Source organism: Hippopotamus amphibius, chromosome X (genome assembly GCF_030028045.1).
Source record: "Hippopotamus amphibius kiboko isolate mHipAmp2 chromosome X, mHipAmp2.hap2, whole genome shotgun sequence".
Taxonomy (NCBI): Eukaryota; Metazoa; Chordata; class Mammalia; order Artiodactyla; family Hippopotamidae; genus Hippopotamus; species Hippopotamus amphibius.
In genome coordinates, this window is record NC_080203.1 from 28,637,807 (window position 1) to 28,648,787 (window position 10,981).

The window sequence follows — 10,981 nt, forward strand, 5'->3', positions numbered from 1 at the left end:
GGCCAGAGGATCCAAGATATTTTTCCTCTGCGCAATAGTGCAATCAATTGTCAGAATGGAACCGGGGCTCACCTGCCAGGCTCCGGTGCCGAACTTGTATTGTGTGCCAACATCTGTGATATGTGATCTTTACTTCCATGAGAAAAAGAACAATCAAGGCCAGGGACAGAAATGAGATGCACCTGCAGGGCTTCCCTGGCCCCATGAAATGATTGTTTTCTGCATTCAGAGACTATCAGACGGTGGTTGGACTAGTCATCTTTCTCATACTAAGGTTCTAGGCAGCAGCTGCCAGGAGACAGCTCTGAGATCTGGCCCCCATTCAATGATTCTGACATTCAGAGAGGACTGTTTCAGGGACCAGAGAAGATGACAGCTTTCCTTCTCTGTCTTCTGAGCTGTAAAGTCTGAATGTGCAACAGGCAGCTGGGTATACATCACTGGTTTCTGGAAATTTCTCCCGTGTGAATCAGTGTGTGCATATGTGTGTATTTGGCATAACTAAGGGCAAGGTCACCTTTTTTTTTGTCTTTCCTGCTGCCCAGTGAGCCACACACACCCCTATCCCACACTTTCAAGCCCCCAGCCCTAACCCAGCCTTGTAAGTTTGTAAGCTGAAGTGCTGTGGACTTAAGGCGGGGGTAGGAGGTTTGATCAATTTCTTTTCCTTTCATGGTTGTTCCTTTATTGCCCTGAGAGGTAAGGCATTAGGCAACTCAACACCAATATGGATGACTTCCTGCCTGTTCTCAAACCTGAGTTTTTCACGTGATAAGGATCATTTCCTGATTGCTCCTTGAATAGGATTCTGATGGCTCTGGGCTGGCGAGTGTCAATCTGATTTGACCATAAATAACAAGACCCCAAAACCTTGGAAATCAATCATTCCTGGGAAGTCAATTAGCAGTCTTATCTCCGTCCTTATCAGTGGAAAGACACTAAAGTGAGTTGAAATAAATGTTATTCATTATTATTAATAATAATTCTGGGTAGTTTCATGTATTTGGTTTTAAATCTGTTCTAATTGATATTTAGGAAGCTGCCTTTGGAATTCAGCCTCTTGACAAGATCACAGTGCTGCAGGATTAAGAGTCAGATGTGTGTTGTAAGTGTGCTGTGGAGACAGGCTGGGATTACCGAAATAAGATGCAAAGTATAGACATTTTGCAACTTTCACACTTAGCTGGAATTAATAGGCTCCTATTTTTGTCAATGTCGGAAAGCCAAAGAATGTCAAATACAGAGTATCTCAGAACATGTTCATATAAGGATCTGTACCTTCAGCTAAAAGTTTCTTAAAGCTGATAACTGTCACAATTTCTTGCAAAGTACTTCACCTCCATCCCCTTGACCTAAGTCTTCAAATCCAAGGAAGCCATGTCCTTGGAGACCCTTTCAACAGTTTTTGGAAATCACATATCCTTTGAGGCAGAAGAATTTGAAGAAAGTCATATACAAATTTTCACCCAATATCACCAAATATCATTTCTCCCCTGAAAGAAAATCAAAAATCAAAAATTCCCAAATACACCAGCCAAAAAAGCAAAACATATTTATGCCATCATCACCCTCACTGCTGTGAAAACTTTTCATGAAATAAGCTTAGATGAAGAATTACCAGTCTTTCTCATAAAACAATCAAGAAAAACCTGTGTCCAACAGGCTATTAGTCATCTGGGTTCCTGTGGTTTTACTTCTCAAAATGTCCCCTTTCCACAGGAACAATCACAGGGCACAACTAGGTGTTTCAGAAACTGCTTTGAGGGCTGATGAAATTCTTCCCTTTGATATTTGGTTTTCCTGCTGCAAGCCTCCCCTTTCCACCTTTTGCTCTAAGTTATGAACTCTGTTGTCCTTAACAATGGGGGTGGGGGGGGGAGTTGAACAACACTAGGGGAGATAGAACAGAAGTAGCTTTCCAAAGAGTCACCTGTGCACTTTCTCCCGTCCCCTCAGTTTGCCAGGTGTTCATCACTTGTAATCAGTTTGTAGTCTTATCAGTTCCTATCAGAGCTCTCTCGGTAAGAAAGGTGATATTCTAGGACAGAAAGAGGCCAGGGAACCCAGCCTGATCTGTCCCTCAAGGTCACTTGTTTGCAGAATTTCTCATATTTGGCTCCTATATATTAAGCAATTGTCAAATTCAGCTCATTCCTGCAGCCAGATGCTAGCTTTGACAGTCAAGTAATGTACATCCTGAATTGACTCAATCAAGAGGCTTCTTTCTTTAATCCCATCTGAAGAAATTTCTCTGAACAACCATGCTTTTTTTTTTTTTTCATTTTTTTTCCAGTCAAAGGGAAAAAAAAAGGGAGAGGGTTACAGGGGAGGGAGTTCCAGTTTAGCAGGGAGGAAAATGAAACTTTTGCATCAAACATTATTCACCACAGAGTTTTGTGTATTGCTTTAAGTCCCTCCCTCCGCAGGATCCTCTGGAGTTGATTTATATCGCATGAAACTGGATTGACTAGAACCCCTAAAATGTCTACTAAGGCAATCATCACCCCAGTACATACGCAGACCCCCAAGTCCCACAAGCAAAATGCAAATGAGGTCCCCAGGTCCCAAAAGGAGGAAAAGCAGATCTACTTACAAGCATTAGTCACAGAAAAACTATTGGAAGAATCCAAGTGATCTACGTGGTAATTCAAATGGAAGGGCTTCTCGGTGGTGTTCTGGTTGGTGTTGTATAACTGCACAGCAAAGCGGAAAGCGCTGTGCTCCTGCACCGTATTTCTCATGAAAAGTCCACCTATAAGCAAAGGGAACCGATATTTGGCGTGTGTCCCCCCAGGAGCGGTTAGAAATTGGGCAGCACTACATATAGGCAATAACCTCTCAGTGGTACCCGGGTGCGTGATGGTGATTGATTTTCAACCTGAGTGTTTTTGAAGATTCTTGTGAACTCAAATTTTGGCCAAGAGAAACCTAGTTTTCCTCTAAGAGTCGGAGGAGAGGCTGGAGAGAAGGGGAAAAGGGGAAAGAGGGAAGAGGAGGTTGCCTTGGGGTAGGACGATGGAACCAAGAGTGGGACTTGGTTCTTTCTCAGACGGTAGCTTCCTCTCCCCTCTTCCCCTGCTACCTCCCATCTCCACAAGCTGGTTCATCTTTTCCTGGTGCAAAGGGAAAGGTTGCGAAGGAAAACAATTCCATTCCCCTTGCTGCCCCATCCTGTTCCCCACAGCAACCCCCCCCCCTCCGCCCCCATGACAGGACAGGGGCTTGGTTCTGTAATGGAAACAATCCTAACTTCTTGACTAGTAAATACAGGGAGAAGCCGAGAGAACTCCCTCCCAGCGCCCGGGAGCCGGGCTCCAGACAGACACAGCGGCAATTCGTGAATTCGTGGTCTGCGTGACTTCGCCGCTCGCTGGCTCAGCTCCTAGTCTCACCCCCGCCTCCTACCCCATCCGCCACCGACCTCGGTTGCTGCCCGGGTCTGGGGGATCCAGAGTGGGCTTCCACCTCCCCCAGCACTAGCCGGTCTCCCGGGACCCGGAGACGCGGGACGGGGCGCCCCGGACCGGGTTACGCGCCCTGGCGCAGCCAGACAGGCGGCACCACCCTGGGACAACTTCCAGCGGCGGCACGCACGCCATGGCAAAGTCCGGGGCAGCGAGCAGAAAAGCCGTGACTCTTCGCCGGGTTGCAGCCTCCCAGCCTCTTGCATGCCTCCCCTGCTCCGCTCAGCACCCCCCACCCCCACCAGCCCCAGGAGACCACCTCTCTGGTTCCCGGTGCTCCCCAGACCAGCCAGCTCTCTGAGGCTCCGATCCTTGAGATTCCTGCCCGCTCCCTGTCCCCAGTCCCTTGCCAGGCCATGCAGGACGGGGACCCGCGGCCGCAGCAGCCACGCCAGGGCAGTGGTCTCGGGTGCAGGAGAGCCCGGCCCGACCGGCTGGCTGGCTCGCGCTTACCTATGCTGATGGTGTTGGGGAATCCTCCGTGAGAACGACCCAAAAGCCCCAGGACTAAAAAGAAGACCGCCCGGAGCACGCTTTGCCCCATTTTCTTCTGCCTGGCCATGCTACGCCTAGAACGAAGCTGACAAGAGCATGGGCGCAACTCGGGAGTCGTCAAAATAATAATAGAAAAAGAAAAAGAATTCGCCGGCTCTTTCACCCCCTCCCCTCAACTTGCTCTCGCTCACTCTTCCTTTCCACCCCACACTAGTCCTCCTCCACCACCTCCTCTCTTCTCTCTCTCTCTCTCTCTCTCTCTCTCTCTCTCGCTTGCTCGCTCGCTCGCTCCCTCTCGCTCCCAGGCTCTCTCACACCCCCTCCCCGCCCCCCACCTCACTTCTGTCTTCACACCAATCTGGAAGGCGGGTTCATTGGCTGCAAGCTCGGTTCGACAAAGCGATCTCCCTATTACTAAGACAGAGAGAGAGAGAGAATGAATAAAACCCCCAAACACAACACAAAACAAAAAAGACAAAACACCGAAAAACAAACAAATCCCCCAAAGAAACAAAAGAGAGAGAGAAAGAAAAAAAGAAAGAAATTCAAAGAAAACCCGAGACTTTTCTCCCCCAGAAGATGGTGGGTCTAAAGAGGGGAAAAAAGAAGGAAAGAGCGAAAAGGCTCAGCGGAGGTGAATTGGGCTCTTCCAATTGGGCCGGTAGGGGGATATTGATCAAAGTTGATCTGACGTGGAATTAAAGCCGCACACCGCTTAGCTCCACTGCAAACTGCAGCCGCGGACTGCAAAGCCTCGGCACTGGCGTTTGTCAACACGGGAGATGGAATCGATAGAAATACACTGGTCCTCACGTGGGCCAGCCTTTCAAGCTGCAGCCAGCTTTTTAAAGAAAAGAAGAAAGAAAAGCTGCATTGTCTGTGCGTTTGTGCGTCTGCCTGAAAGAAGGGGGGGGTGGGTCGCTGGGGCGGGAGGGGGGCGGTGAGTGGTTACTCTGGAGTCTTTGTAGAGACTCAGAAGCAGTTCCCATCACAATGCGCCCGGAGATGCTGCGCATGCCCGGGCCGGGCCGCTCAGTTCTTACAGCGGAGATCCGAGAGCGAGTGGAGAACCCCCCCACCCCCACCCCTGCCCCCGCAGCTCTTGGAGGCGAGTACCTCCCCGGACCCAAGCACAGATCCGGGCTTATGGGGGAGCGGGGAGAGGGCGATGTTGGGCAGTGAGAGGCGGACTGCTTTGGAGGGCGTAGAAAAGTCTGTGTGTGGAGGTGGTAACTAAAAGGTTAATGAAAAGGACGCTAAGTCCCAGCAGCGAAGGAGGAGAGAGGTGTGGGAATGACTTGGGATACGGTGGGGATTGAAAGTTAAGGTTGGAGGAAACTGTCCCTGGCTGCCTTGCTCCCTTGGTCTTGCCTTTGGACATAGCAGCCTAGGCCCCTGACTGATGACCCCAGAGGCCATCAATTCCCCCCACTCCTCTTTCTTGTCTAAGGGGAGGAAAGAACCTTGGGAGCATGCACTACAGCCTGGGTCTCTGTTGGGAGTGATACCCTCCACAGCATCCCGTGGAGTGGATGAACCTCTTGGACTGTAGGCGCCTCTCCCTAGCCCCTTTCTCCAGTGAGGAGAAAAAAGAAGCCTCTTTATCTCCCAAGTCTTTCACGCCTACCCCAGCTACTCTGGAAGAGAGGGATTTTGTCCCTCCCCACACCAGCTGTTCTTTTTTTTTCATATCCTCTCTTCCTGGTCTACGTGCAAAGTGAATCTTCCTGGCAGCCTACAGCAAAGTGGTATACATGGGGCAGGGAATATCAAGGCAGGAGCCCAGGGCCCCAAATCTCACACTGATTATGCCAGAACTTTGGATTTGACGTGACATATGTTGGAGCCTGGAACAGAAAGTTTCCAAACCCTTGGGCAACCAAAAAAACGGTTCTAGACTCTTCCCAAATTTCTATCCATTCTGATAATGTAAAATCTCTTCCTACCCCACCACCCATGGAAATCTTTTGTCTCCATTTGGATGGTCCATGGCAAAGAGTGAGGCAGAAACCTGGGAGTCACAGAAGCCTAAATTTGCAAGTGGTTGGAGTATTAGGACAAAAGGGGTAGCAGAGACTAGGTTGGCTACCCCTTGACAAATGTGGAGCGTGAGGTAGCATGGTTTAGGAACATAAGCTTAGGAGACAGGTCCAGGTTCGAGTCTATATTCCATCATATAGAGGCATTGTGTGACCTTGAGCAACTTTCTTAATCTGAACCCCAGTTCAGATTTTCACCTGCAAAATGGGAATACTAATATTTCTTTCCTGATAGAGTGGTTGTGGATTAAATAAGATGGTGGATGGAAATGCATCTAATTCAGTGCCTGACTCAGAAAAATCAATAAATGTTAATTTCCAAACTCTCTTCCCTCTTTCTCACCTTTCAAAAGTGCGCTTTTCTCCCCCAAAGTGCCTCGTGCTATCAGCCTCCTCTTTCTCCACCATCCCCCAAACCTCAGACTCTGCTACCCAATCTTTGCCCCTGTTCCACATTAGTCTTCCCACCATAGCCCCTCAAGAGCCCTAGGAGACAGGAGAGACTCTGGTAGATGAATCCTTACTAAGGTTCTAATGTCAGGCAGTGGCAATTTAGTATTAAAAATGACACATTTAGAGAACCTCTACTCTGTGCCAGGCACTATATGCTCCTCCTTTTAGATAACGCAGTTGCATTTTAATAGGAGCCTTCAATGCCTTGACCCAAAGGAACAACTCTGATGAGGAGTTTCAGTTTGATTTCAGGTGGGTGGTCAACATAGTTTGGATGGAGGAGGCCAGCTTTCAGCACACCTCACTTCACTCCTGAAGGCATCCAGGTCCCCATCCATGCTTGGCTAATGCTGAGCAGCAGTGGATGAAGAAATTTGTGGCTCTCTTCAGTCATTTGGCTTGAAGAGTAATGGGGTGGGTCGGTGAGGAAAGATGAGAGGAAGAAAGGCATCTCAGTGTCTCTGCACTTGAAGATTCTCCATTGAGTTCATCTCTGTACATGGCACCCAACCCTTCCATTTTCAGTCTCCCCTCTCCACTACTTTTTTTCCTCTCTTTCATCTGCTGCCACTCTTTCAACTTTTCACTGTCAGTGGCAGCTGTTGGCAGAATTGGACTAGCCCCATCTGAGCCAGCAGGGACACAGCAGTGGACTAGGCATATTGCTGTTGGTGGAAAAGCCTGCTTAATACGTGCAAATTCTTTTGCAATCGATCCCTCACCCAAGAAAGCAGTGAGACACTATTTGAACTTCATCTCTGGTTTTCCAATGAGGAGCTAGAAATTGTACTAGCAGCATCGTAGCCACCAGAAGTTGCCAGCAAAGCCCCCAATATAGCTCTCCCTCTGTGGTTAAGATGTACCCCTGCTCCACTCGAGATTACCTACTAGTCTTCAGACCCGAGGTTTGCACTTTTAAATGAGCTCATTGGTAAAGTTTAAGCAGCAAGAAAATAATTTGTTGCAGTTCTTATTGAGAAGTTGTTCTGTATTCTTTCATGAGATGGTTACTCAGACGCAGTCACAAGAGGGGACACAGAAGAGGCATAGGAAAATGAAGCTTATTATACTCACAGGTCCTAGAGAAACAGTCAAGTATACCACAAAGGGGGGCCACATGGGGGCACAGAGGGAAGGGGCTCAACCAAGCAAGTGGAGAGATGAGAGAGAGACAGAGAGAGAAACAGAGACCCAGGGGAAAGTGCCTTTACTGGGGGTCACATAGAGTATACAAGCAAAAGGCATGAGGGAGTTTCATAGGTATATTTGATTGACATTAGGTGAAGGGAGAACAAGAAGGGGATCCTGTGGCAGGGACCAGCCTCACTACACTGATGCACCTGGTCACCTGGCAGGGTACTCACAGCCTGTTTGTGGGGATGTTGAGGCAGCAAAAAAAAAAGTTTTAAAATTTACAATACAGAAGTGAAAATAGTACTTCCCTTTTGAGGCTTTTGTTTCAGGCTTGGGATGGGGCACTTGGGTAAGCAAAAAGAAATGTCAGCCAATGGAATTTGGAGAGGGGGTCTATATCATACAGTGAGCTGCATACTTATTAATTTGATACTTTACAAATAAGAAAAATAATGATGAAAATCATTCTGATTCATTAGATGGAAACTGCTCTACCCTTCAGAGTTAGTGAAAGCAAGATACTATATCCTTTGCCTAATAGAATAACTTTCTTACCGTTTGACTTGAAACTTTGATTTCTTCAACAAATGTTTGACCACCTGCTATATGACAGGCTCTGCTAGGCACCGGGGATTTCAGGAAGCAAGACAGTTTCTGCTTTCAATGAATTTCAAGTTCAAAGAGGAGCAGATGTATTCATTGGGAATGACAATCTAACATGGTAAGTGCTGTGAAAACAGTAAGCACCAGCTACCATGGCAGTATAGAGGAAGGTGTTTAAATGTCTGAAACAAAGTACTTCCCTTATCCCAGATTCAATCCCATGGCACTAATAAGAGAAGATAGAGCAACATGATTTCTAAGGACTCTCCCTGCTCTCATGTTCTGTGGTCCTATGATTCCATGAGGCAGGATTATCTCAGGGTTAGAAAAACTATCCAAACTTCAGCCTACACTCTGATCAAGGAACTAATCTAGGTACTGCTGATTCTCTGTGGTTGTCTTTTGCACTTCCGTCCCTGGATTCTTTGTGGAGAATAGAGTCCAGCTATGTCTGGAGACTCAGGTTGAGGGTGCCATCTAAGAAAGACTGGGTCCTCCATGTTACTTCTCTATCATCCAGACTTCTCCATTATACCACCTCCTCCAGAAACTTCTGTACAAATCCTCTATGTCGGTATCAACCTAGGCGTTGCTGAATAAATCCACAGTGCTGAAGATCTGAAATTCCAGGCATGGGCCTGGTTGGAACTGCTTTTGGTGGGAGTGTATGTGTGGGTCAGAGGAGAAGCCTTCAGAGAAGCCTTCTGAACTCAGGTTTAATATACCCAGAAACGAGCCACAGCAACTTGCAGGAGACAGTCACACCAAGTGAGCAGTGGTCATGAAAGCAGTTGTTTACCTCAAATGGTTTTCAGATTGGCTTCTTTTTTATAGGTGGTAAATGTGTTTAGAAATCAATATTTTTTTTGACCTGAAGACATCTCCAGGAGCTGTTTGGGGGCACAGTTACTTGCAGGTGATCTTTCACTTTTAGTATCCCTCTTCCAACATTTTCTCTCTGGACTAAACACTTTCACAACTGCCTCCTTTAGTCACACTCAGGGCTAGTGAGCATGCGCTTCACCTCTTCAGTTTCTGTATCAGTTAGGATGCTTCATGCTTCAGGTAAGACAAAACCCACAAAGACTGGCATGAACAATAAGGAAGATGCGTTGGCTCATGTAACTGGAAGGGACAGAGGTAGGGCTGGCTTGAGGTTTGATTAGATTCAGTAGTTCAAAATTTTTAATCAAAGACTTAATTTCTTTTCCTGTCTCTTTTCTGCTTTCCACATGATGGCAAAGTGTCTGTAGTATTTCTGGTCTTCACATCTGCATCGCATCTTTTTATAGCATTAGTTCAAAATGAATCACATGACCATTCCTGATCTAATCCTGTGGCCTAGCAATGTCGTGCTTAGGCCACATGAACCAATCACCATGGCATGGTGGATTATGCTCCATCCATAGAGCTGAGAGTAGGGAATAGAGTCAGTCCTCCCCACCCCTCACCAAACCACATGACTGACACACAGTGGGAGGAGGGAAAGATGGAGGTTGGAAACACCCACAATAACCACTAAAATCCCTATCTTCCCAAGTGCCAGTTCCCTGAGAATTTTGAGTGGTAATAATTTTATTCTTGAAATGTCTATGGGCCCCTGATGACTTGCTGAAATGATCTTGTCTCTGGTCCATTAGACATAGACTGCTCAATGGTGAGATCCTTCTGTTATTTTAGTAATTCAGTCCCCTCAATTCAGTTCATGATGCTTCTTTCTGCTATTTAACTCTTCTCTTAAGAGAATCATGTTATATTGAATGTCCAGGGTGGGAAACTGTTATAGAAATAATTTCTTTTCCTAGGGATAGAGGGTAATAGGCTTCCAGATCTTTTCAGATAGGGATCTAGTGACTCGTCCCCATGTCCTTCTCAGGTTAAACAGAGGTCTAAGGTGTTGCTTCATAGACTATGAAAGAGGAATCAGAGAGGTTTAGTGAACAGCCCAAGGTCACACAGCCAAGTGGTAGGGAATGGATTTTCTTATCCCTTCTAGGGCTTTATCCACCAGACCAGAGTCTCCTTCATGCTGTGAGAAAATTGAATCATAACAAATATATTCTGCTGGGATGGGTACATCTTAGCAAGTAATTATCCCTTGGTGGGCTCTGAATGGGCTTGAAAACCACAGATGGAAATCACATGGCTTCAGGACTCCAGCTTCTCACAAAGTGACATTCTTATAAACTGCAATGTTTCTCTGATGGAAAGTGTTAATTTATTGTGAATTATTCCAGGTTTCCTCCCAAAGATGATATTGTTGACATTTTTATTAATGTACACTTTTTTTTTCCCTTCTGAGAAAGTTAGAAACTGTCACTATGAAATAGCACAGGCAAGTCAGGTGGAAATTAACCCCCAACCTCAAAATGGCTCTGCATCCCAGTCCTAGTTGGGAAGGGGTTGCATATTCAAGTGGATTTGAGCATTTGAGGAATTCTGGGTGCTAATTGGTTGAGGAGTTACGCTTTTATACTCAACTAGAAAAGTTTCTATTTTTTGGAGTACTTTTGAAAATTAGAAACTGACTCATTGGATTGAATGAGTGCTCCAATTAGTCCCACCTTCCCGTATCCCTACCTTTCTCATGGCCCCATTGTGCTTAATTTATTTCTCTGCCCCTTGACTTTGGATTTGGCCATGTGACTTGCTTTGGCTAATGGCATGTGGGTAGGAGTGACAGTATGCCTTTTCCAGCTTATGTCTTAAGAAACCTCATGCAGTTCTGCTTGCCATCTTCACCTCTGTCAGTGCCATGAGAAGAACATGTACCAGCTAGTTTGCTGGTCCAGG

The 10,981-nt window shown here is 46.6% G+C and overlaps 1 protein-coding gene across 1 annotated transcript in view; it reads right to left on the minus strand.

Moving 5' to 3' along the window:
• GRIA3 (glutamate ionotropic receptor AMPA type subunit 3) overlaps positions 1–4,263 on the minus strand; it is a 284,919-nt gene extending 280,656 nt beyond the window's left edge. Inside the window, exons 1-2 of the mRNA XM_057718466.1 lie at positions 3,918–4,263; positions 2,594–2,752 (exon numbers count right to left, since the gene is read on the minus strand). Coding sequence (XP_057574449.1) covers positions 2,594–2,752; positions 3,918–4,026 — 268 coding nt within the window. The 5' untranslated portion in view covers positions 4,027–4,263. The remainder of the gene's footprint in view (positions 1–2,593; positions 2,753–3,917) is intronic.
• Positions 4,264–10,981: the final 6,718 nt, after the last annotated feature.